At 54.3% G+C, this 26,128-nt stretch overlaps 8 protein-coding genes across 8 annotated transcripts; 4 read left to right on the top strand and 4 right to left on the bottom strand.

Moving 5' to 3' along the window:
- Positions 1-657: 657 nt before the first annotated feature.
- CCM_00530 (SacI domain protein) lies at positions 658-3,565 on the bottom strand (the record flags this gene model as incomplete). The annotated part of the gene is made up of 3 exons (XM_006665690.1): positions 658-1,522; positions 1,569-3,312; positions 3,367-3,565. 3 exons carry the CDS (start codon positions 3,563-3,565, stop codon positions 658-660), a joined length of 2,808 nt encoding a protein of 935 aa, XP_006665753.1.
- A 781-nt stretch (positions 3,566-4,346) lies between these two features.
- On the top strand, positions 4,347-5,710 carry CCM_00529 (vacuolar ATP synthase 16 kDa proteolipid subunit; the record flags this gene model as incomplete). Its single annotated transcript, XM_006665689.1, is given in 7 exon segments — positions 4,347-4,368; positions 4,435-4,618; positions 4,777-4,789; positions 4,913-5,042; positions 5,105-5,365; positions 5,416-5,475; positions 5,493-5,710. 7 exon segments carry the CDS (start codon positions 4,347-4,349, stop codon positions 5,708-5,710), a joined length of 888 nt encoding a protein of 295 aa, XP_006665752.1.
- A 503-nt stretch (positions 5,711-6,213) lies between these two features.
- On the bottom strand, positions 6,214-8,378 carry CCM_00528 (Delta(24(24(1)))-sterol reductase; the record flags this gene model as incomplete). Its single annotated transcript, XM_006665688.1, has 2 exons — positions 6,214-8,197; positions 8,344-8,378. The coding sequence occupies 2 exons, from the start codon at positions 8,376-8,378 to the stop codon at positions 6,214-6,216; spliced, it is 2,019 nt and encodes a 672-aa protein (XP_006665751.1).
- An 809-nt stretch (positions 8,379-9,187) lies between these two features.
- On the bottom strand, positions 9,188-10,972 carry CCM_00527 (MFS transporter, putative; the record flags this gene model as incomplete). The annotated part of the gene is made up of 3 exons (XM_006665687.1): positions 9,188-10,386; positions 10,489-10,597; positions 10,661-10,972. 3 exons carry the CDS (start codon positions 10,970-10,972, stop codon positions 9,188-9,190), a joined length of 1,620 nt encoding a protein of 539 aa, XP_006665750.1.
- Positions 10,973-14,311: 3,339 nt separating this feature from the next.
- Positions 14,312-15,505, top strand: CCM_00526 (uncharacterized protein; the record flags this gene model as incomplete). Its single annotated transcript, XM_006665686.1, has 2 exons — positions 14,312-15,100; positions 15,170-15,505. 2 exons carry the CDS (start codon positions 14,312-14,314, stop codon positions 15,503-15,505), a joined length of 1,125 nt encoding a protein of 374 aa, XP_006665749.1.
- A 903-nt stretch (positions 15,506-16,408) lies between these two features.
- Positions 16,409-18,276, top strand: CCM_00525 (uncharacterized protein; the record flags this gene model as incomplete). Its single annotated transcript, XM_006665685.1, has 3 exons — positions 16,409-16,471; positions 16,529-16,782; positions 16,845-18,276. 3 exons carry the CDS (start codon positions 16,409-16,411, stop codon positions 18,274-18,276), a joined length of 1,749 nt encoding a protein of 582 aa, XP_006665748.1.
- Positions 18,277-19,804: 1,528 nt separating this feature from the next.
- CCM_00524 (phospholipase D1) lies at positions 19,805-25,024 on the top strand (the record flags this gene model as incomplete). The annotated part of the gene is made up of 1 exon (XM_006665684.1): positions 19,805-25,024. The coding sequence occupies one exon, from the start codon at positions 19,805-19,807 to the stop codon at positions 25,022-25,024; it is 5,220 nt and encodes a 1,739-aa protein (XP_006665747.1).
- Positions 25,025-25,423: 399 nt separating this feature from the next.
- On the bottom strand, positions 25,424-26,128 carry CCM_00523 (catabolite repression protein CAT5; the record flags this gene model as incomplete). The annotated part of the gene is made up of 1 exon (XM_006665683.1): positions 25,424-26,128. The coding sequence occupies one exon, from the start codon at positions 26,126-26,128 to the stop codon at positions 25,424-25,426; it is 705 nt and encodes a 234-aa protein (XP_006665746.1).

Below are 26,128 nucleotides of genomic sequence, written 5' to 3'. Positions count from 1 at the left end.
GGTCGACGCGGCGCCGTGGGAGGGCGTCGCGGACACGGTGCTGCGCGCGCTCACGACGCCGCTGCCGCTGTCCCCGTACGCGTCCGCGTCGGCGCACGCCGCCAACGCGCCGCTGTTGGCGCAGAGTCCGGAGCAGCTGCGTCTGCGCGTCGTGCGGCAGGACGTGCTGCACGTCTCAGAGGCGCAGTGGGCCGACATGTTTGCGCCGGGGAGCGCGCCGGTGGTCGTCACGCTCCTGTTCACGCTCAACGAGCTGTACACTGAGGGGGGCATCGCGCAGACGACCAGGTTTCTCAGGGCGCTCGAGGCCGCGCTGCCGGATGGGTCGCTGCTGCTGGTCGTCGACAGCCCCGGGAGCTACTCCGAGGCCTCGCTGGGCAAGGACGAAAAAAAGTACCCGATGCAGTGGCTGCTGCACCACACGCTCACGAAGCCGGCGAGCGCGTCGACGGAATGGACAAGGCTGGAATCGCACGACTCGATATGGTTTCGGCTCTCTGATCAGTTAAAGTACCTAATCCAGTTGGAGAATATGCGATATCAATTGCATTTGTATAGGATAGACAAGACACCAACATAATTCATGCCCGTTTATGACAATGACAATAAAGCTGCTTCACTTCTACCATCTTTCATATAGGTATGTAGGATTCTACTCTATGCCCAGACTAGCTTTTTAATAGTGTGCCCAAGCTGCTCAAGCAATCCAGTGTCTCGCTTGGCAGAGTCGAGAGAAATAATGTCGCCCTTCTCAATGATGCTCTTTGGCTCTTCCCCATCTTTTCGGAGCTGTCTATCCAAGACAAGCCTTTCGATTTCAGAGCAAATTGTCACAACCTGCTGGATTTCTGTTTGCTTCGGGCCGGGCCGAGTTGCCGCTGTTGAGGAGTCTGTATATGTGGCCTTGAAGGCAAACTGTCTCCCCGTGGGCCCCTTGGACCGTGGAGAGAAAAAACCAACCAACCCGGATTGTCTTTTCACACTACTCTCCGTAGTGTCTACAGTGGGCGTAACAATCAAGTCTTGCTGTGATGATATGGTTCGAGTGTTGGTCCGTTTGACGTCACTCTTTCCGGGCTGATAGGACAGCACAAACCCAACATTTCGCAGCTCGTCCATCTGTGCGGTCGATACCGTAGACGAGATGTACGTGCCAAATTTGATGCCCGTCACATTTGCTAAATCGATCCGGTCAAATGACGATACTTTGTCGAGATCCCAGTCGAATCGACACAAATATAGCGCCGCATCGGTCAGCAACAGTACCACTTCTTCCATCGGGAATGATTTGACTACATCGGCGGCATTGGGGCTAATGAGAACCCAGCCTCCATGAACCTCTTCTTCTGCATTTGCAATCACGCGCTTCTGGCAGAGATCAATCGCACGGATTCGCATCCTCGTGACGGAGACTGCAGGGTCCTTGGTCATCATGTCGGCTTCAAATTCGTCAAATACTTTGCCGGTAACGTTCCCCAACAGAAAGTCAATGGCCGCTTGACTAAAGTAATCATTTACCATTCTGCTGTTTATCAGTATTATTTTTGGCAGCAAATCATGCAACATACCCAGAGTATAAGCGTGCAACCGACAAACCGGCATCATTTAGAGCGCCCATGTAGTTGCGCTTCCGAGTGCGGGTATAGTCACCCTTCATAGCGGCTGTCGAAGCATACTGTTTCGAAACCGCGTCACCATTGTCTGCCCACAGAGTGTTGAACCACATTGTCTCCTGGTCCAGCTGTGCACTCATATCTATCCCTTCGGCCCTCAACTGCACTTCCAGCATATGCCTTGCAAAAGAGCTCTGGCAAACGTTTGTTCGGTCTAAGCAGTCCATGCAGTTGGTGCGGAAAGTACCGCTTTGAGAAGTCGTGACGTTTCCACCCTTCTGCACTGTGCTGCCCATCTCTTCCAGCTTGTTCTTTAGTAACAAGAGCAACTCGCTGACATTCTCAAACTTCATGCCGCGACATGCATGATGGAAATCGAACCACTCAAATGGTACGCGACCACAGCTACCTTCTTCATTCAGGCGTAAAATATTCTTCTCATAGGCATCGCCAATCGACTTCTCAACCCCTTGCTTCTCAACTAGATTGACGATTTGCACCAGTCCATAGTTTCTTGCTAGGCTCTCAAAGTGCATCTTTAGTGCCTTGTAGTTTTCGTCTGCTGAATGCTGCTGAACAGGCACTGGTTTCAGCGCGTACCCAGTTTGGGTCCAGAATAGCGGGATGCTGCCTCGGATTTGAATAAACGAATAAATCGGAAACGAGTTATCCCAACTAGAGCGGGACAGGATTTGCTCCGTCTCAACCATGTTGGCAGAGAACCCGTTTTCGTCAATGCCACGACGCAGGTAGCGCAAGCCTGCGCGTTTCGTTGATCGGCGTGATATGAGTGTCAAAGAGTATTTGCTCTCCGAGGGCCGCAACTCGAGAGAATTTCGCGAACTGGCAGAGTTCACCGGAGGCTCTTTTAGTGTGAGGTTGCTTAGCTCAACAGACTCCATCTTGGGCTCATCGACTTGAGGTGGGCTGCGATCAGCAATGAATGTCTTCTGCCCAACAAACCCCTGCATCAGTGGAAGAACAAGGTCGTCTTGGCCAGCCTCAATGAGCGGACGAATCATGTGCTTATTCCAAAAGAATACTTCATCTGCTCCAGTGTAAAGCGGAACATCCGCTTGCGCGGCTTGTGATTTGTTGGAGAGACGGCGTGTGATGTCCATGTCGTACGAAAAGTAGAAGCTTCGCGATTTTCCAAAAAGGATGTACATTGCTCTCAAGAGCTTTGGCAGCAGCGCGGTAGCGGGTCCCTGGGCGTCCTCTTCAGTTACGGGTAACTTTCTAGGGCCGCCCAATGTCTCTGGCAGCTTGGAATTGTTTGAAGTATCGCTGAGGCCCAGTGTTCGCCTTTGATCTACTGTCCAGCCTCGGGCGCTGAACCAGCGTTGTGCGAACCTACCATAGCTACCCTTTCGACGAATCACATCCTCGGCGACGCTGCTTCGAGAGGATGGAAGGTCGTTATCACCTCCATCACTCTCACCATCGTCGATCTCGTCGGCTGACGCTGATGGTAGCTCCACATCCTCGTCGCTGCTCTCGATATCTTGATCTGCTTTGGGGGGCCCATCATCAAGCCATCTCACCGTGCGACGGATCGAGGCGGTCGCGTCTGGTTCCGAGGTGCAAGGTGTGACTGCAACTCCAGTAACGACATAAATAGGAAAGCCAAAAATCTGGGCGACTTGTTTCCTCTTAGTGATTGTAACGAGGTAGCTCAGTTTCGATACCGTAATCAGGCCTAAAAATACATTAGGGTCGCAATTTGACTGCTAATGAATGGTTGGGCGCTCACCTATCACGCCAAATGCTTCGAAAGAAGAGTCTGCAGCTGAAATATCCGGAATATGCTCTCTAGACACGGATGATATGGATGCATCGGCATACTTTATTTGTACGGGCTTAAAAGGCCGTTGGCCTTTGGTGGAAAGCGGCTGGATGATCAGGCCTTCTACGGCGGCGCAAATGAGGACCTTGCGCGCGAGACCAGGCATGATGAATATATCCAAGTCGCGGCCGTCAAAGTAGAAGAAGACGCCGCCAGGAGAAAAAGATACCTAGGATCCTGCGACAAGTAATTATGACGAGGGAGAGAGTAGTAGGTGCCGTCGTTGTACTAAAACGAACATGACATATGGTGGGGGTAATCGCCTCGGCGTCCGACGCGACTGCGGTTCACAGTGTGGAGACAGCGTCATGGTCGGCACTACTCCGTACGTTAGTACCTACTAAGGTAGGTAGGTAGGTAGGCAGGCAAACAGGTTGGCAGGCTTGATGCGACCTGCAGGCTTAACCATGCCGAGGCGCTGAGGTGGCTTCTGGTGCATACCCAAGTACCTACCTGGAAGTAAGTGAGGTGCAATCCACACCTTGGGGCCAGTTTAGCTAACTAGGGACCTTGCTGTGATGCGGCGACCTGACATGTCGGGTATCGTTGGCAGATGATAAAAAGTATCGATAACTCCGCTTCCAGTCTGAGACTGCTATGCTGTATCTGCACAATCAATGGCTAGTATTCGTTTGATGGTTGTTCCGCCGTACGTTGTTCATCGCTCGAAGCCCGACCAAACTCGCCGTACATGCCAGAGGGCCTCAAGTCAGCGCCGCAAGACCACAAAGAGGTAACCCATCGTGCAAGCTTTGTGACACCAATCAGAAGCAACAAATAGCAGTGGCCCGTTTCCCCTGCACAACGCTCAGGCGATTCCATTGTCTCGAGACGAGTGCGACCAATGACAACCTCCCAGGCAGGCAGTGGTGCGGAGCGGGTAATTAATGTTGCGGGGCGGATTGTTATGTAAGGCAGGTTGACTCCTGCCACAGTGCCAGCAAAAACCTGCCGCCAGCTGCTTCGGTCTGCCAGGGAACGTCACCTCGCTCAACCATCACACCCACGCACCCATTCATCGCGACATCGAACCATCGCCCGAGACCTCCGCTGCCGGCCCCATCTCGCGCTCGACCGACCCAAGCTTCGAATTCGTCTTGAATCTACCCTCTTTTATTCTCATAAACAGAATAGCCGTCGCCATGTCTAGCGAGCTTTGGTACGTCACTGTTTGCCGCCCTTGAGGGGGCCTGCGCGCGAAGCTCTCCAAGCATCGTTTCGAGCTCTTGCCATCGCCATTACCCCGCGAATCTTGCTTCACCCTGCGCGGATACCATTTTTGAAAGCATATAAAGCTAACTGATGCCGATTTCCTAGCCCCGTCTATGCGGTTCGTACTCCCCACCCCCGGGTTCCGGTTTCGAGCGACTTTCCCGCCCATTGATTGCCGACCGTCTCACATTCATCGCCGGCCTACGATCTGCTTCAAAAACGTACTGACAAAACATTGCAGCCCTTCTTTGGCGCCATGGGTTGCACCTGTGCCATTGTCTTCACATGCCTGGGCGCCTCCTACGGTACCGCCAAGTCTGGTGTCGGTATCGCCGCCATGGGTGTCCTCCGCCCTGACCTTATCGTCAAGAGTGCGCAACTTTCCGATCCGATTGACATCAATTGCCACGTAAAACGCTAACACAAGCTCCAGACATTGTTCCCGTTATTATGGCTGGTATCATTGGTATCTACGGTCTCGTCGTGTCCGTCCTCATCTCCGACGGCCTGACGCAGAAGCTTCCTCTCTACACTGGCTTCATCCAGCTCGGTGCTGGTCTGTCTGTCGGTCTCTCTGGTCTCGCTGCTGGATTCGCCATTGGTATTGTCGGTGACGCCGGTGTCCGCGGTACCGCCCAACAGCCACGTCTCTTTGTTGGCATGATTCTTATTCTCATTTTCGCCGAAGTTCTCGGTAAGTCGCCCCAATGATGGCATCATAGCCAAGTCTAACTCCGGTACCAGGTCTGTACGGTCTCATTGTTGCCCTGCTCATGAACTCTAAGGCAACCACCGACGTCAGCTGTTAAATAATGACGAAGGTGACGGGGTCGAAAGCTTGACAATTCAATCACTGCCAAAAGCTGCGACCCCGCGCCATGTGACAATAGATTACTTGGAGGCGCTTGATCCGGGTCCTGGATTCCACCCGTATACTGGGATGGGAATGAGATTAATGCCTACCGGCAGGGAATGGATTTGCATCAGAATGGGTGCTGAGAGGACGGAGACATGGTACATGTACACTAGCGACAGGTAGGGTTTGAACTGGCCTCGGGTGTTTCTCGTTATAGATCGTAACTGTATGGAGAAGATCTAGTCTAGGCTGAAGAAGATGCATTTGTTCATATGCGCTGGCTGTCCTTGCGTGTTTCTCGTTATAGACCGTAACTGGACGGAGAAGATTTAGCTCAGACACGAAAACATGCAGTTGATGAATGCGCTTGGTTTGGTGAAATGTATGCAAAAGTTGGCGTTGAGCCTAGACGTGCGCGACTACTGTGAAGAAAATTCCGGTCGAATGATTGTGACTGGGCATTTATTCAAGGTAAAACTGAAAGTAATTATATTTAAAAAAGGATACAGAAATAACTCATTAGGAAGTTGACTAGGTCGTGACACGAATTTCCTTCACCCCCCCCCCCCCCCCCCCCTTCTCCCCCTCCCATTGGACTTGGTCTTCATTAGCCACACTGATTCAACCTTTTATCCCAACATCATAAAAAACCGGTAGAAGAAAGACCAGACGCCTCCCTTCTACTTCTATTTACCCTCCCGCTCATCATTAAAAAGACTTGCGTCATGTTTTGGTGATTTTATGTCCATTATATGTACAATGAAAATCGGTTCGAGAAAAGAAAAGAAAAGCCAAAAAAGATACGTCTGGCGGGAGTTGAGCTGCTCTGAAGAGAAATAAGCAAAAAACGGCGAGCGAGCTTTGACGGGACTTGACGAAAGAGCAATATCTTGCTCTGCAATGACCTCTTTTAAAAGACGTACTGTTTTGCAGATGTTAGTGGCGGCGTCATCGACGCAAGACAAGACAAGACTCACAGGAATGAAGAGGTAGGGTACACGGCGCTCATACTCGAGCCATGCATCGCCGTACTTTTGTCGACAGCGGTGAATATCACGCGAGGCGCGGTGGGCGATCATGCAGAGAAAAAAGACGGGATAAAACCACGGAAAGGGGCTATCAAAGCCGGTGATGAGGCCCCAAGACATGGAGAACCAAATGTCCGACGTGTAGTGGATCTTGCGGGCTAGGCCGTACCAGCCGTCGATGAGAATGGTACCCTGGGGGCTCTTAATCGTCTTGGGGTTCTCAACAGTCTGCCAGGGCACTTGGGGAAAGGTCCGGCGGTTGACAAGCTTGCCGCGCTCCATGGCGCGGAAGCGGTTCTTTTGCGAGTTGCAGCTGTCCCAGACCCAGTACCAAAAGAGATAGGCAGCGTAGAAAAGGACAAGGGCGGCGCGGTTCCAACGGTACTCGGCGGGGTCGTGATTAGCGAGATAGATGGTGCAGTGGCAGTACGAGAGGGGCACGCCGGCCAGGTTCCAAAAGATGAGCATGAAGCCCCATTTCTCATAGTACATGTCCCAGGTGGTGACGATGAGCTCCTCACCCTTGGCGCAGGCGTTGGCGTAGAGGTAGTGGGCCATGACGAGGAACATTATCTCGCCCGAGACGTAGCCGTACTGCTCGTACTGGCGGGCGGCGGCGCCTAGGCTGAGGATGAGCAAAATGTACCAGGGCATGCGGACTTCAAAGAACATTTTGAAGTCGAGGATGCCAAATAAGCGCGGGTTGAGCTCGGCACCCATGAAGAAGTCGTAGATGGGGTAGCCAGTCATGCGGTGCTGCTTGCCCCGGTAGAGAGCCGAAAAGTAGGCGACAAAGGCAACGATGAAGCCGCTGAGAATGGCCACGGATAGTAGGGGGCCAAACTCATCAATGGCAGTGTACAGGGGCCAGACGCCGCTAAAGTGCAGGCCGGCCAGCACGGTGAGGGTGAAGTAGAAGCTAGCGTAGGCGTTGCAAAAGTATGGGAGCTGCTTACCGCCGAGAAACGGTAGCGGCTTGCCGTAGCTCCAGACACCGGGGAGGAGGCAGTAGCAGGCGCCCTCAAAGATGAGGTATGACCAGTACCAGATCCAGGCCTTGGCATGGGGGAACGCGCCCGTGTAGACGAGGTGCACGAGGTGGCGGCCAAAGTCGGACCAACTCATTCCAGGCTCGCGTGAGGGAAACTTGCCATTGTAGTAGGTGGCGCCCACCCACATGTACCACATGAGTACGGGGAAGAAGACCATCATGGAAAAGGTGCCGACGGAGCCGCCAAATTCAAACTCGCCTGAGTAGTCAACCTTGGGGTCCTGGCCGGGCTTCCAGCCGTCAACGACGCTAACCTTGACGTCGTCGGCCGTGGCCGTCGCAGACTCCTTGGGCGTGCGTGGGCGCGAGGCGGCGCGCTTATGTGTGCCGTTGGCGGGGCTCTTGCCGTTTTCCATCTCGATGGGTTTAGTCTGCTTGGTGACCTCGGTGTCCTGCGCCGGCTCGTCGTCCAACTTGGCAATGGTTCGGCGGCGGAGAGAGCGAGAGCGCGCGGCAGGCTTGACAGGCGAGGCGGGTGCGGCAACGGGTTCGGGTTCGTTGTCAGATGCTTCGGGAGGGAACGGGGATAGGCGTCGAGACGAGCGAGTCTTGGAAGGCGTCTCAATCATGCCATCGAATAGCTCCTTTTTTCTGTGCACGTGTTAGAGGTCGGGGACGGTTCCAGGATGCGTGGTGGAGGAGAAGCATTGGTGCATCAACAGTAAAATCAAGGCAAAGAAAAGGAAAGGGAAGGGCAAGAAGAACGGCAAGAAAAACGGCAAGAGCGCTGAACATACCGTGGCGTCGCTCGCAGGGAATAGCGTCCTGACATGGTGAAAAAAGGGACGAGGGCAGGCTCGCCGACCTCGTTTTATATGGTGGGAGCAAAGTGCCGAAGCAAAAGCAACAAGTGCCAAATTTTGATCAATTGGTGTCTCCTCGCGATCCGTGGGATGCCGATTGGGAGATGCGCCACGAGAAGCAAGGGGGAGCGGGCAGAGGGACAGAGAAGCAAAGGAAAGAGGTTGACAGGATGATTGAACTGGGGCGCGCGCGATGCGAAAACGCGCGACAAGGGGCTTTGGTGTGGTATAGACGTGTAATATCATTGGCCAGAGGGACCTATGAAGAGTGGGCTACGAGTAGACCGCTGGAAGATTGGTGGACATGGTGTGTACCTGTAATTGGTGCACTTGGATGTTCGAATAAGGCCTACAAAGAAGAAATGTCGGATGTCATGTCAAACTAGATATGAGCGCAGAAGGCCGAGTCAGAGGCAGTCTAGGTCATTCTTTGTTGAATCTCGTGAGCCTCGGGCAACCCATCTGAGGCCGACTGAGGGGTGGATTCTCCAGCGCACTTGGCGGTCCCTCCCAGCACCTGCACGCATCCCGAGCGGCCGTGTGGGGGGTCCCTCAGGGGTCACATCTCCCTGCAGCCCGATTAAGTATTACTGTATTGTGTTCTGTGGCGTCGGTACTTATGACGGCCAAAGATATCCGTATACGAATAAGAAGAAGCTGAATGCTGACTAAAAGTCCAACGCAAATATACATGATGAATGATGAAGAATTACCAGACACGAAACAGATTGCACAGTATTCACACAAATAACCTCGCAACCCAGCCCGCATTTTCAACCTAGTACTCATAACGGAACGTCGGGTTCTCCTTGTCCGTCATCCTCGTCCACACCTCCTTGTCCATGAACTGGTCCTCTGTCTGTCGGGCACGGACGGCGCGGCGCTTGTTCGCCCAGACGTAGTAGCCAAACAGCGTAATGGTGACGAGCGCGCTGCCGGCCTGCGTAAAGACGAGCGCAAGCTTGGCCGGCCGGTAGTCGGGCGCGTCCCTGGCCTGAAACGTCTGGGGGCCGATGATGTTGCCAATGGAAAACGCGGCGCTGATCATGGCGACCGAGTAGGCGCGCTTCGTGGCGCCGGCGACGTTGGCCAAGAGCCAGTTGTACTGCATCGGCATGGGCGCGACGACGGCGTTGACGAGGTAGACGCCGGCCAGCAGGCCCGCGTGGTTGGTCTTGGGCAGGAACGACATGAGCGCGCCGCCGACGATGGCGGGGATGATGCAGGCGAGAATCCACATCCAGCGGTGCGCGTTGCGACGCACGCCGTATCCGATCATGAGGATGAAGAAGATGGAGACGGCGCCGGACGGCGTGTTCATGAGCGCGGCGTGCTGCGAGTTTTGCGCGGGCGTCTTGTTGGCGTCGTGCGTGATCTGGCCGATGAGCATGACCGAGTAGGTGGTGATGACGCCGCTGGAGACGGAAAAGAGGACGGTGATGAGGATCTGCAGCCAGATCTGCAGGTCCATCAGGCCCTCGAGGAGCTCGGCGGCGCGGAAGCGGCTGTTGCGGATACCCGTCTGGTTGACGCTGACGTGCTTGAGCAGCGCCACCTTTTCGGTGACGGACATCCAGCGGGCCTGCATCGGGGTGTCGGGGATCAGGGCGATGACGCTCAGCCCGATGAGGACGGTGACGCAGCCGAGGACGACAAACATGACGCGCCAGCCGGCGAGGGACGCCGTGGGCGAGACGTGCTGGAAGGCGTAGGAGAGGACGCCGCCGACGATCTGGCCGACGCCGAGGCCGAGGTACCAGAAGGAGAAGCGCGGGGCCTGCTCCGACTTGGTGTACCACTGGCTGCTGATGAGGGCGAGCGAGGGCGCAATGGTGGCCTCGAATATGCCGAGGAAGATGCGCGAGGCCAGGATGCTGGGGTAGTTGTGGGCGGCGGCGCCGCAGGCCGTGGCGACGCCCCAGAGGGTGACATTGAGGCCGAGCCACTTGGCGGCAGGGACTCTTTGCAGCAGGTAGACTAGGAGATGTGTGAGCATGGAAGAAGAACGTTGTGTCTCGTGATGCGATGCGACGGCGTTGAGGAGGCGTCGTCATGGTGGATATGCGGGTGTAAGCTTACTGTTGGGAATTTCAAAGCAGAGAAGACCAACAAACAGGAACGTGGCCACGTTGGAGAAGCGGTTGCCGGTGAGGTCCAAGTCCTTTTTGATGCCCATGACGGCAGCATACTAGAATACTATGTTAGCAAGCAAAAAGTTGGGTGGGGATGGAGGGAGGGAGGGGACACTCACGTTGTAAATGACCTTGTCGAGAAATTGCATCGTGTAGCAGCCAAACATGATGGGCACGATGCGCAAGTCAATGCGTCGGCGCAGCTTCTTCAAATCGACGGTGTCGACGCCGGGCACGTCGCGGTGTTGATCGAGGAACAGCCACGCGGCGTCGACATCGCCGTGCTGCACCGTCACCGCGGCCGTCTTATCAGCCGTGGGGAGCTGCTTTTGCGCCGCGACATGGTCGCTCGTTGAGGGCGACGAAGAGCTGGGTAGGCGCTCATTGACCTCGAAGCTCTTTTCGGGATGCGGTTGTTCCGTGGTAGACATGGTTGCCGTGTTGTGTGTTTGTGTCTCGGATGGTGTGGTTGTAAGCACGTTTTGAAGATGCGTCCCGGGGGGAAAGGTGTGACCGGGTTTAAGGAGGGTTCAATGAAGGAAGGAAAAAGGAAAAAAGAAGGAAAAAAGAAGAAAAGAAGAAAAGAAAAGGGAGTTGAAAACCGCGCGTCCTTTAGTCAAGGGATGTGAACAGCAAATACTTTTTGTACAGTAAAGTCGACAAGAAAATCGCGTCGAACTCGCTTCCAAAGAATGCAATGAAGAGACACGAGACGAGATGGAGATAGAAGAACAGCCTGGAGGGGCTTTGTCTCCTTTTGTCTGGATGCGAGTCGTTTTTTGCGGTCCGCGGGCTTGTTTAGCACGCCCGCCGTCGAGGTTGATCAATTCCGGTTAAGCGGGCTGCTGGGCTGCTCAAACCACGCGGGGGCTTTGCATGTAGCTACAAGGGTATTGTTGACCGGTTGTTAACTTGGTACGGGCAGAAAGTCGAGTCCAAGAAGTAGATCGGACAAGACGCTGGGCGATGGATTGGACGGAGGGGAGGATGGAGCGCCGGCCCCCTGCTTGGTCTAGCCATGGGTACCGACGGAGGAAGAGAGCCGCTAGGTACACAGGTACACATACTAATTCGTTATGATAATACTGGTGTATGTAAGAAGGACTAGCCTGAATACTGACAATTTCCCGTGTGTAACGGTGTGTTGCGTCGCATAACGAGTTATTCGTTAGTTATTAACTAAGTTCTTAGTTTGGGAAAAGGGCGAGCCGGCTCGCCATTCAGCAAGTGGCGTCACTTCTCTCTTCTTCTTTGTTGCGTGGCAAGGGGACCAAGCAAGGCCAGCAAGGCTTCACTATTAGCGAATGGGCTGCGAAATAAAATTGGCCTGATGTTTTGCCGCGGTGTTGGTGTGGTGGGACTTTGGACTTGGGAGCGGCTTTTGCCACGTTGTTGCATGGCATGCATCACGATGCGGGCGCTGCCAATGCCGGGTTTTTGAGGCTAATGTTGGTCATTTCTATTTTTTCTCTCACCGTATCCGTGAAAGCCGCGGGACTGTCGCTGAGAAATGTCCTTGTAGTAAATATGATGAATGCTTGGGAGCAGAACAACGAGAGAGTACTCTGTAGATACGGCAAAGCAACGAGTAGCAAGGCTGCCTCCAGTTTCAGGCCTCTCTAATTTGTACTCCGTACCGAGTGACTGCAGGTTTGACAGTTGACAGGCCCGGGTTCCTGGCAACACATCCAAAAGGAACCCTCGTTCCTCGTTCTTTGCTTTCTTGCCAAGAATCCACTCACTCCATTATCAGAGGCCAATATGGGTAGGTAGCAAAAGATCCCCGCCACGGGGCGTGGCCGTCTCATGATATCACGTAACATGAATAACAGGCCCGGCGCTATCATGACAACGTGCGCGGTCTTGTCCAGACAGAGCTCTGCAGAGGCTGGACAATGTCATCTCGGAGCCCCATTTGCACCGTTGAACCCCTGGGGATGTTGTTCGTTTTCTAGTCACCTTGGCCCACGAGCTGGAAACGAAGCAAAAGGGTCCTAGTCTGTTAGCTTGGAATCTAGCACGGAAGAAGCAAGAGGTTATGGACCAGAAAACTCTTTCCTCGTCGTCGTTGGCGTTGCAATGGATTCTTCATTCTGAACTGTACCGTTTGGGGGGATGCGCCGGGTGCAGGTCAATTAATACCTCCAGCCTTGGGTACAGATTACGGAGTATCTAGCTATGTACTCCGTACACAAACTGAGTTTCTGGTTCCCGCCCGCCAAGAAAGACGGCGGGAGCCGCACATCACACCCACCGTGCGCCCTCGGCGCGCCCAGAAAAAGATCGATCTACCGAATGCTCCGTACACTACGGAGCATTTTTCTTTTCTTGGGGGTTTGGGGGCATTTAAAAAAAAATGTGACACGACGGCTGTCTTGGCGCAATACGACGCCTTTCCTGCAACAACGACAACACACACACACACATTGATATGTGTATGATGGACACGCAATTAACAACGTCAGAAAATTGAACAATTTCAGGGGGCCAGACGCTGAAGATGTGATCGACACTCGCCCACTAGGAACCTTACCTAGGTACCTAACTAGTTATAACCCGTATATTTCGGGGAGAGACGGGGATGCCGCGGAGCTACCCAGTAAGAAAGTGGTCAGAGCTTCCTTCTCGGTCGCCGTTTAGATGATTCTCTCCGTTTGTATTTTTTCCTGCTTTTTTCTTGTTTCCTCTTGAAGCCGGACATTCTCATTCCTGCTTCTCCTGACACTGTTCGCTTCATATGTACCAGTCTCCCTTGCCAAAGAGGCGGTTTTGCAGGGTGCAGTAGTGGCGCCACGTCTCGTCTACCTCCGACATGGCGCCTGTCCTTTGAGACAATTTCGGCCGATACCCCGTCGACCGAACTGATAAAAGTCGCTCCATGTTTAGTTACCAGCTGAATTCAAGAGAGGGGTAGCAAAAGAACTGGTCTGTCTCTGCAACTTCTTCTAGCGTCTGGTTTGGACATGGTCAAACCATCGCCTTGAACCGGCCACGCTGGCCCCCATGCTTGCCATGCTGACACAATCTCTCCCTCTCTCAAGCTTGTCCGCATCTCGCACTCGAGTTTTGCCTGGGTTCCGTTGCAACCCTAGATGCTGACAAGTCCGCTCTCTCGCGCGCCCAGCATTGACCAAGACGGGTTAATCGCATGGTCCTCCCTCACTCTGCCCACGCCCTTGCCCAACTGGTTCCCGTCTTTTCCTGAACTTGGCTCACCTTCTCCGGTAGCCTAGGTTGATCGCCCCCAAAGTGGCCGGAAGCTCATCTTCGCCATCTACGTAATATTAAAGAAACCAGTTCCTCTTGGGTAAGCATGACCGCACTCCGTAGAGCTTCCCGCTAGCTCGCTTGTCCAAAAGGACCCTTATATGTGAGAATAGAGATATCCAATATCCGTAGATGAGAATCGCTCTGTGTATAATGAATTGTTTTGCCAAACGTCTTTTTCTGGCCCTTGATGTGCTTGCCTTTCATTCATCAAATCGGATCAGTAGACACACCTCCTTCTTCAAGCCATCTCATCAGGGTCGCTTCGTGTGCCCGCTGCCAGTTGGCTAGAGCTTCGAGGCCTGGTCTGTTGGACGCAAGACAATAAATCTGACATGAGCGTGCTTTGAGCTGCATCCAACCCGTCCTCCGTTACTTTTCCCAGCTCCAGCGTTGCTTTATATTACTCGTCCACCATCCTCTCGTTTTGGTTCCAATCTTCATCTCCTCCATCCCCCCCCAATCATCCCCAACACCTCTTCCATGCGCAAACCACCATCGCCATGACTTGGGTCTCTCACGCCACCCCCGAGGTCGACGCCATCTCCCAGTGGCGCACCATTGTCGCCGTCTGCATCGTCCTCACCGTCGTCTCCTTTGCCGTCGTCGGCTTCCGCCTCTACCTGAGCATCCGCGGCCGCGGCCTCATGGGCGACGATTACGTCGCCGCTGCCTCGTTTGTCCTCGCCCTCGTCTACTCGGTCCTCACCATCATCCAGACAAAATACGGGCTCGGTCTGCCGCTCAAGCTGCGCTCCAAGGACATCAGCGACGCGGCCACGTACAAAAAGGTCAACTTTGCCGGGCGGCCCGTCTACCAGTTCGGCGTCAGCCTCTTCAAGGTCGCCCTGCTCGTCAGCTACCTGCGCCTGCTGCAGGCCACGAGCAAGCGCAACTACCGCGTCCTCATCTGGCTCGCCATTGTCGCCGTGCTCATCGGACACCTCGGCAGCGCGTTTGCCCTCATCTTTGCCTGCAAGCCCGTCAACTTTTCGTGGGAGCTCAAGGTCAGCGACCCGCACCCGACCTGCGTCAACCTGTCGCAGACGTCGCTCATCTACTCCCTCATCACCATCATCTCGGATGTGCTCGTCGCCGTGCTGCCCATCCCCGTCCTCTTGACCCTCAAGATCCCCAACGCCAAAAAGGCCGGTCTGGTCGGCGTCTTCCTGCTCGGTCTCTTTACTACTATATGTTCTGTGATGCGTCTGATTCAGCTCAACCGCATCTCCTTTGGCGACGGCAACTCGACCATGCTGGTCCTCTGGGGCGTCATTGAGTTCAATGTCGGTGTAAGTCTCTGCCCGTGCACCCGCTCCCAGGCCAAAGCCAAATGACACGACACGACTAACACGCCACAGAACATGGTCACCTCGCTGCCATTCCTCGCCCCCGTCTTCATAAAAAAGGCCAAGGATTTGAGCTACAAGCGATACAAGAGCAACAGTCGCGAAACCGAAGCGTCCAAAAATTCACGATTGTCGAGACAGCCGGGCGCAAGCAGAGACATGTACCACTTGGAAGACGTCAAGAACCACTCCACCAACCACAAGAGCACCATCGTCGGCTCCAGCCAGTCCTCGGGCAGCGCAGAGAACATCCTCCCCAAACAAGGCATTGTCAAGTCGATCGAATATTCCGTGTCTGTAGGCAAGCCGCAGTCGGAGCCGCAAAATACCCCCTGGCACGCAGTCTAACGGCGCGGGCCTCACGAGTCTCTGTTCTTTCATGTATATAGCGCGCACAAGTCTAGTATTGCCGACACGAAATGTACACTGTCTTCTGTCCGAATGCATTCAGATCGTGAAATGGTGCCTCGGATGGCTGATGCTGCGTGGGCCACCGGGAGCCGAAGGCCTGCTGGTTTGCTGACGTGTGAGATTTGCTGACACCGATCCTGGTCCACCATCCAGCATCACCCGATGGCGCGATAAAGCCCCCTGCGGATAATCAACAAGAACAGACAATCAATCCCGAGTTGTGTAGGATAAATTTGGTGGGGAGGGTGTGCAAACTTGTGACACTGTTTGCATGCGGCTTTATTGAGTACCTGTCAGGAACCCCAGGCTGGCTGCTCCAGTTTTGGCTCCCATCTCCAGTTAGCGTCCTTTCTGCCAGTTTCCTTCTTCAGCACAAACGCGTCTCACGAATAATTCAGCGATATCGGACGGCTCTCGAATGGAACGCTGGTTTGGTCCAGTGACCGATAACTCATCTCGAACAGGGGTGCTGTCAAGTGTCAAGCGCCACGAGGCGTACCGCCCAACGGTGATGGAAGCAAGCTTCCACCAGGCTTCCAAGGCAGAATAACTAGCATTGCGGCTGAGTTCGCCCACTCGCCGGTTCGCATCACCCTAATATGACAAAAGTAAGGCGGCACTCAGCCGCTCATGAGTTGCGAATCGCCCGACTTCGCCCAAAATATACTTCAACTAGGGCTGAAAGCTATTTGCACTCATAGCTAGCCAAAACGTCACGGGCGGCGTCATGCTGCCTAGTTTCGGCCGACAAGTACAAGTAGATGCCCTCGGCCATCTTTTAGAATACTACAGAGCTATCACATTTCACCTCGACTTCGTCACTACATCTCACTACCTGCCATGGAAACACTGAAGAGCACTCTTCCTGAGCAGGCCGAGTTTAGCTCACCGCAACGCCTTGCTGTGAGCCTCCTTGTTCCAAACCCGACACCCTCGCATTAGCTGACTAGCACAATCTAGAATCATATCACTTTCATGCGAAAACTCAAAAGCATTCTAGACTATGCCCGTTACCCCGGTCGTGATGCCTCACGCTTCCCGGCGCTGCCAGCGGGGTGCGGTGGAGAGGACCAGGCCGCACAGTGGAGGGTGCAGTGCATACTGATGAGCGCCGAGATGCGATATCCGATGTACTTGAAGCTATTAGAGGCGCACATGCTTCAATCTGAGAAAAATGGCCGACGACAGGGACTGGAGATGGTCGTACCTCCATGGTAGGTGATATGCCTCGGCCAAACCTACGAACCGCAGTAGTCTAACAATACTAAATAAACAGGGACGTCGCCATTATCTTCTACGCGCATATGCTGGCACCGTTTAACTATAAACGCGATATCGAACAGTTCTTTCCAAAGATGTGGCAAGGGAGAGCAGAGCTTCCGATCGCGCAGATGCTAGCATCGGAACATGACGATGCTAGCGAGGCGGCATGGAACAAGATGTACCCGTCGATTCCGTACAGAATTCTGGCGCTCAACGACAAATTTGTCTCTATTTCGTCGTCCATATATAACCCCGTCGATATACGATACCATTGTTTCTCGACAGCTTGCAGAGCGAAACCTGCGCGTGTCTTCAGCATGGCGTCCTGGGTCAAATACCGGGTCGGGACTGCCGGCCTCACCTGTCCGTCATGCAGGGCCGTACGCCCTAAATCCGAGCGAGGGGCGCAAGACACTATTCTGAAGGATTCGCAGGCCAGATTCGGCATGCCAATATTTAATCTCTGGGATAGTCCCCTCCGCCAGTTCTGCAAAGACGGCTTCGTCGATCGCATTCTTGCCCTGCCAGCCCTTCCGGCCAACGCAGTGGAGCGCTACCTCCGGTTTCTGCAGCTCATCAAGGAGACGGGGGAGACGGTCGTGCCGACACTCGATATTGACCTCTGCTGGCACACACATCAGTTGGCACCTTTTGCATATCTCACCTATTGCGTCACGCACTTGGGACGACAGATCAATCACGACGATACCATTCGCACGGAAACACGTTCTACGGCGCAGGACATGACTGCGAGACTCTGGGCGCTGAAATATGGCGAGTCGTACTTTGATCCCACTAACAAGGGCAGAACCGAGGAGATTCGGCAGAGGAGGATTGCCTATGACAATGCGATAGAGCAAAAGGCAGTAATATTGCAACAGTTTGACAACGACGTGTCCCAAAAAGACCTGCAGGAATCGTTGAGACTTGCACAGGCCAAGGTGGACGAGGAGAAGAGGAAATGGACCGCTGCAAAGGATAGTGCCAACGCGATGCTGGCCCAGATACGACAAACACAGGCGGCGAAGCAGGCGGTCAGACCAACCCTGCGACTCTTCAAAGCCCGCTTCTATAGCAAGCCACAGCAAGCGGAACTCGAACGTTTGGACAGGCAGCTCTACGCCGAGAAAAAGGAGCACCACGACAGGCACCAAGTGGACGCGGCCCTCAAGAATGAGCTGTATAGCTACTGGATGCCGCCACTGAATAAGTGCCATGCGGCGTTGGGCGTGGAGGCGAACAAAAGGAGAGCCCTGCAGCAGCTGCTGGAACGTGAGGTGGACGAGGCGGAGGCACGCTGCTGGCAGAGGGAGGTGGATGGCGTGCCAAGGATGGAGAACTATTATGACGCCCGGTCGTGGTATTCCATGGTGCCATCCGAGGTGACACGCTTTGAGGTGCCAGCCCAGACGACAAGATGGGGGGGGATATTCGTCTACATGTAGAGGGCTTGCATATCCGGCTGGTGCATTTGCAGCGGCGCTGATTGTGGGGGGGGCTGTATACGGCGTTGGGGGATACGGCGGCGGCTACGGTTGCGGCTTCGGATGTGGTGGAGGAGGATCTGGCGGAGGAGACTGTGGAGGAGGTGGTGGTGGCGGAGGAGGATGCGGAGGTGGTGGCGGAGGAGGGGGATGCGGAGGAGGAGGATGCGGAGGGGGCGGATGTGGTGGAGGGTGAGATGGCGGCGGGTTTGAGGGAATTATCTCGGAGTTTCTTTCTGTTAATAGGATATCCATCTCTAGAATATACATAATCAGCTGATTGAAGTGTCTGCCTGTCTTGCGAAGCTACTCCCGGGCTAATCCCGAGATGCCCCCATCGTCGACTGATGGTGGATAGCGTCCTCCGCGCGCGTTCCGCGGCGACGCCCCCAGCCGATGATGGAGCACAGAGCCGGACGGCATGCTGGAATCATAAATCCGTGTAACTAGGACTCGGGCATGATGTGACGGTCAACGCGGTCCAGATTAGCCACGTCAAGCGGCTATGCTGCTTGATAGGCGGCTGACTGCAACCCTGCGGCAGAGGCTGATAATTCGGTAAGATCTGGCGAGATGCCACTAGTTTACCTAGAAGAAGGCACATCTTACTTCCTTTCGATGCGATCATGCTCTCAGCGATTCATCTTTCCTCTCTCGGCTAAGAACTGTGGGCATGAGGTAAGAAGTAGCTGCAGCCTTGTGAGACGACCATAAAAGATAGCTTAAGCAAGGCAGCAATCTCATCAAAGTTTTCATTGCAATCCTTTTGTCTTTTTTTCTTTTGTCTAGCTAGCGATTATTTACAGACGGCGCGGACAACTTAGGTTCGCATCGTCAATCGGCTAGCCCGAAGGGCAGGGCTACTGGCCGCCGTTGACAAGGCATTATGTCATCATCAATTAATTTGTTGGGAAACTGTTCTCTTTCCTACCCTTTTTCTTCCTCATCTTTTTTTGACTTTTGCGCCGCTTGCCCGTGTTCTTGACGGGTGTTAATAGTCCGTATTCGTTCATACAACGGGGACCAACCCGGCCCAGCCACGTAGCTTGGTCTCGAGACCACTCACAAGCCACCGCGACGCCACACCCCCTTGGAACTTGGGCATCGCAATCGCACCCCGGCTTCAGCGACTTGACCAACCAACTCTACGCGTAGCTTCCACGCACGTGTACCAGTGGCCTCACTACATTGCTCACTGACCGCCTTGCTCATCTATCACATGTTATACCATACCCAGCAGTCTACATCACGATACTAGAGCTGTCGGTAGTTGCCCAGCAGTGGCCAGCGAGCATCCGCTGCAGCTTTCTGGTTGACAGCGCTGCACCAAGACCCCTTTGACTTACAACCACAGCTTGTACGTTCTGTATGGGGCTCTTGCGTGCTTCTATTCTTAACCCTGCATCACAGCCTTTACTACCAACGAACCATTCTCGAACCGAACCCTCCTTCAACACCCTGCGCGGTAGCCGCGCATCGACGGTCAAATATGGCCCGCGACGATTCTGTATCGCCATTCTCGCGCTCGCCGCAGAAATCCCCGATAAACGATGAACCCTACACGCCACCCGTTGTCGGGGGCGCGCTTGCCGCCTCAACCCCAAACGGAGCGGCACCAGACGATGTCAAGCCGGGAAATGAGGCGCACGCGCCGCTCTCAAGCCGACCTTCCAGTCTATCTGCCGCATTGCCTCATCGAAATGCCACAGGATCCAATAATACAGATTTTCCTGGCATGAATGGCGACCAAGCCACTCCAGACACCCCAAATACCCCAACCGCGCGCGTCCAATTCGCCCGGTTTGACCCCCCCGATTTTCAACCATCGCACTCCCGACACAACTCTGCCGAGAACCCCGATGCTGCCAAGTCCAGAAGCAGTTCCATCATATCCAAGCTCAAGTACCTTGCGCCACATTCTCTCCAGCCGACAAGACCCCATTCGCTCGACGGAGACATACAGGCCACCGCGGCGTCCCCCGTAGCTGGGCGATTTGCTGGTCGAGTGCCCGATACCTTGCGCGAGGAGGCGGAAGAAACCGATGCCGACATGGAAGGCGAGGCCGATGCTGACGCGGAAGAGGAAGCAGACGAGACACATCCCTCCGGACATGTCAAGAAAAAGAAGCGCAGGATGCGTCGCTTTGTCAAGGGTGATGGATCAGCCCCTAGCTCTCCTTTTCGATTTCCGAATGATGGAGATGCCTTTAGCCATAGATTTCTCAGACGCCGTGCGAGCATGCCCGATACCTCTGAACACAACCAGGTTCTCTCTGAAGGCGAGACCCCGCAGCGATCCAAGCGACGCCCGTTCGTTAGGCGAGGCCATTCATGGATGAATCCCGGAACGCCGCAAGCCGAAACTGATATTGAAGCACTGGAGAGCTCAAATGTTGTCGGTCGTCGCCATGGTCACACTCGTCGTATCACAGTTTTCGGAGGCGGTGGTGTTTCCGACGGCGACGCCATCGTCCACCGCAGGCCATTCTTCCACTCGGAACGTGCGTCTAACTTTGGTGCCCAAAAATGGAAGCAAGTCAAAAGTACTCTAAAACTTTTACGTCAAAAGAAGGACGATCGTGTCGACTATTACAAGTCAACCGAGTTGATGGCCGAGCTGAGAGCCGGTGCTCCTGCGGTGCTCATGTTCGCAAGTATGATTCAGCGAGATGAACACGGAAACAAGCGAATCCCGGTGCTGTTGGAGCAGCTCAAACTGAAAGTTATCCACAGCGCACCAGGGCCTGATGACGACAGCGAACGCCATTGGTATTTTACCATTGAGCTAGAGTACGGCAGTGGCGCCAGCCGGATGGTCTGGACAGTTGTACGCGACATTAGAGAGACGTACAATCTGCATCTCCGTTATAGATGGGCTATGAACAAAGACATGTACCTTCCGGGATCAAACCATCTGGCTGCTCGGCCTAAGCAGCCAGCCTTTCCCTGGGGCGCCTTTCCTGTGCTGCGAACTGTCCGTAAGAAGAAAGGGCAAATCACAGAAGATGAGGAGGAGGAGATTGTTAGTGAAAGAGAACATCATAACGCAGAAGATGGCGGCGACATTGTAGCCGGCGACGACATTGAAGCCACCGGTAGTGACGGTGGCGGCAACCGACATCCTCGGCGCAAAAGGTCACGCGTTAACCTGCTTGGCATGAGACGTCGCTCGACCGGCCTGACCGACAATGGAGAGGGCCCGAGCGATCAGGGCCACGAAGGTATGCGCCAACGTTTCTTTGTGAAGCAGCGACGGAGCCTGGAGAACTATCTGGCTGGCATGGTGCGTTGGCTCATGTTCAGAGCTGATAGTAACCGTCTCTGCCGATTTCTGGAACTCTCAGCGCTCGGTGTTCGTCTTGCCGCCGAGGGCAGCTATCACGGCAAGGAAGGCTATCTGCACATTCAATCTGCTAAGGGCCTCGACTTTCGTCGTGTGCTAACGCCCGCCAAGGTGATTGCTCGCCACAGCCGAAAGTGGTTTCTGGTTCGCCAAAGCTACATTGTTTGTGTCGATTCCCCGGAAAACATGAACATTTATGACGTCTTCCTCGTCGACAGCAAGTTTAGTCTCGTCAAGAAGAGAAATGCGGTGAAGAAAATCGCCTCCAAGAAAAAGGAGGAGATTGATCTAATCGCGGAACCTTCTCAATCAAAGCGTCACACTCTCACACTTCGAACGTCGGAACGCAAGATCCGCTTCTTCTCCCGTACCCACGCCATCAGACAGCAGTTTGAAGAGTCCATTACCGAAATGTTGCGCGATACCGTCTGGTCCAAACAACAGCGATTTGATAGCTTCGCCCCCGTCCGCCAAGGTGTCTTTGCGCAGTGGCTGGTTGACGGACGTGATTACATGTGGAACGTTTCTCGCGCCATCAACATGGCCAAGGATGTTATTTACATCCATGACTGGTGGCTGAGTCCCGAATTGTACTTGAGACGGCCGGCTGCGATCAGTCAAAAGTGGCGACTCGATCGTTTGCTGCAGAAGAAGGCTCGCGAAGGAGTCAAGATCTTTGTCATCATCTATCGAAATGTTGAGGCCGCCGTCCCCATTGATTCCGAGTACACTAAATCCTCGCTGCTGAATCTGCACCCCAACATCTTTGTTCAGCGATCACCCAACCAGTTCAAGAAGAATCAGTTCTTCTTTGCGCACCACGAAAAGATTTGCATTGTTGATCACGACGTTGCTTTCACTGGTGGCGTGGATCTTTGCTTTGGCAGATGGGATTGCCCGCAGCATCCCATTGTGGATGATAGGCCAACCGGTTTCGAAATGACTGATGCGCCGAGGGATGCTGAGCACTGCCAGGTTTTCCCTGGCAAGGATTACTCGAACCCGCGTGTGCAAGACTTTTTCCGTCTCGCCGAACCATACGAGGAAATGTACGACCGGTCCAAAGTCCCGCGAATGCCATGGCACGACATCGGAATGCAGGTTGTTGGTCAGCCTGCCCGCGACCTGACGCGCCATTTCGTACAGAGATGGAACTATCTACGCCGCGGCCGCAAATCTACCAGACCCCTGCCGTTTCTGCTGCCACCACCGGAAGCTAATTTCGATGAGCTGGAGGCACTAGGTCTGACAGGGACTTGCGAGGTGCAAATCTTGAGATCTGCCAGTGCATGGTCGCTTGGACTGATCGAAACGGAGCACAGTATCCAAACCGCCTACATCAAGATGATTGAGGATTCAGAGCATCTTGTATACATTGAGAACCAGTTCTTCATCTCTAGCACCGAAGCGTATAGCACCCGCATCGTCAACAGAATCGGTGATGCGATTGTTCACAGAATTGTTCGAGCCCATGAAAATGGAGAAAGCTGGCGCTGCATTATCCTTATTCCGCTGATGCCAGGCTTCCAAAATACTGTTGATGAGCAAGAAGGCACCAGTGTACGACTTATCATCATGTGCCAGCTGAAGAGTATCTGCCGAGGCGAGAACTCCATCTTCGGCCGCCTTCGTTCCGCCGGAATCGACCCTGAGGACTATATCGACTTCTTTTCTCTTCGCCAGTGGGGTATTATGAGTACAGACGCACTGGTGACTGAACAGCTCTATATTCATGCAAAGACCATCATTGTGGATGATCGCGTTGCTCTCATTGGTTCCGCCAACATCAACGAACGCTCCATGGTTGGCCATCGCGATTCAGAAATCGCGGCAATCGTTCGCGATACCGACATGATATGGTCTACCATGGGTGGCAAGCCGTACCAAGTTGGCAGGTTCGCGCATACATTGCGCATGAGATTGATGCGGGAGCACCTTGGCCTAGATACCGACGCAATCATGGAAGAAGAACGCCAGAATGATGTTAATTACGAATCATTCGACAGCCAAATGGATCATTTCTATGAAGACGGGCGTGGGTCACCGAACAGTGCTCATAACGGCGAGTCAAGCAAATCGGCACACCCCGGAATTCAACATCTTCGAAGTTTCAACAGTGAACTTGACATCGAAATGGCTAGGGCTGTTGACCCCGCCTCGTCGTCCTCTGACGATAACAGCGAGAGAAAGTACAAGGGAAAACAAAAAGAGCAGGACGCTGCCTTCCAGGCTGAGCTTCACATCAGGGATGTTTCCGGCCACGGTCCCGACCACTGGAAAGCTTTTGAGAAATCCGGTATCGACGGCGGCAGAGACTCTGTCATTGTAGATGGCCGCGAATTCTTGGTCAGCAGTATCGATGCCATGGGAAAAGGCACCCTCGAAGAGCCCGAACACAACGACGCGCACGATCGGCGTAAATCGCTAGAGCGCATCGCGGACGAAAAACTGCTTCCACCTCTGCCACCATTCGACGAGCGCGCTGCTAACGTGGCCGATCTGCGACCGGCCCAGTTACCTACGCTACCTGAAAATAAGGATGACAAGGCTCAAGCTGATAACCTGGGTGCTTTCAGTTATCTTGCTGCAGAGATCAAACCGGCCACTATTACAAAGGACTGCATGGCGGACCCGCTTGCGCCGGAGTTTATCGATGATATCTGGAACCGGGTGGCCCGCAACAACACGAAGCTTTATCGTAAAGTGTTTAGATGCATGCCGGACTCGGAGGTCAAGACGTGGGCCGAGTACCGTGATTTCGTTGCGTATGGTAAGAGATTCCACGAGAGCATGGAAGGCCGCCCTGCCTCGGAAGAACCTGACGCCCCAAGCGAGGCCGGGTACATGAATCGTACAGCAAGCGGTGGCGCCATTGGCATTTCTGTGCCAGATTTGGAAGCGCTGGCAAGGATCAACGGCGAAGATGCTGAGAAGGTAGCTGCCAATCTAAACAACCAGCACACCAATTCCGACATCACGGGAGAAACTGTCGACGAGAAGACGGGGGCCGCAGATGAGGAGCGCGAGATGGGGGCCGAGGTGGAGAAGCAATCGACAAACCCAGAAACGCTCGAACGTAAGACGACAACATTTGCCAATCTCGAGAAGCCACCCACCAAGGATTCCACCACCACTGCAGCGGCCCAAGCCCAGTTCGGCTCCGTTAAGAGGCGGCGCCGCGCGGCTACCAAGGGCAGCCGTCGCTGGTCCAACGTCGACGATATGCCGAATCGTACCGAGGCTGAAGGCCTTTTGAGGATGGTCCAGGGCAACCTCGTTGAGTTTCCCTACGACTGGCTCATTACCGAAGAGCATAACGGCAACTGGGGCTACCAAGTGGACGGTGTTGCACCGCTGGCGATTTAGTAAGTTGAGCACGGAACGATGTGCTTGTTCAAAAGCTAACAGGTGGCAGTAACTAACAACGCCGGTCAATGCTTGTCCACCAACACACACACTAAACAGATATTTTATACCGTTCACACAGTAGACTTGACTCTCTAGTTTGATTTTCTTTGGCATTGCGCGGCGTTTGTCGGCTTTTACTGAGATACGTTAGAGTATCTTCTTCTTTTCTTTATTGAACAAATATCGCATTATAATTATAATAGAGAACAATAGACAGGCTTGTTTATACATGGTGGTGATACAATTCTTAGCATACACTTCTATTCTAGACAAAATTCTGGCACATGAAACTCTCCTATGTTTTTCCGCATGTGACTTCCCTATTCCTATACACACACTTTGGGACTCCCTACAGCCTCAGACTCGTTCGCTGACCCAGATGGCGCCGCGACAGCCCGCACGAATGACACCCGTGAGTAGCCAGTGCGGATCCGCCTTTTTCGCATCATGCTCGACCGCATGATCCAAGTGCTCGAGCTCCTCGTCCCGTATCCTCCTCAGCGTGGAGATGAGCTCGGTCAGCTCGTCCCCAACGCCGTACCCCTCGGCCTCCCAAGCCGTCGTCATCTCCAGCAGGGTGCGGATCTGCTCATTGTAGTGGCCGCCAATCTCGGTCTCGACGGCCTCGGTGCACGCCATGGCGGCCTCGCGGCCGAGCACGGCCGTGGACCAGCCGAGGCCGCTGGCCAGCGCCGACCACACCGGGTACAGCGCCGTGGGCCGCACGCGGTGGCGGTGCAGCAGCGCGTTGAACGTGGCGAGGTGCGCGGCCTCCTGGTCGTACATGTGCTTCATGAGCGGCCGCAGGTGCGGGTGCGCGCGCACGAGCGGCGGCGTCTGCGCCGTGTAGATGAGCGTGGCCGCCAGCTCGCCCGCCTGGTTGACGCGCAGCGCCGAGGAGAGAAAGGCCCGCTGCTCCGGCGTCAGTGGCTTGCGAGGAGGAGCTGCAGAAGAGGTGGTGGTGGTGGCGAGGCGCGGGGGGTGGGTGGTGAAGGAGCGCACGGCGGAGGGACAGGTGCAGAGGTGCCGCGCGGGACGGGTTATGCGTCGCATGGCCGACAT

The sequence above is a fragment of the Cordyceps militaris genome (assembly GCF_000225605.1).
Source record: "Cordyceps militaris CM01 unplaced genomic scaffold CCM_S00001, whole genome shotgun sequence".
Taxonomy (NCBI): Eukaryota; Fungi; Ascomycota; class Sordariomycetes; order Hypocreales; family Cordycipitaceae; genus Cordyceps; species Cordyceps militaris.
This window is presented reverse-complemented; position numbering and strand designations above follow the sequence as displayed.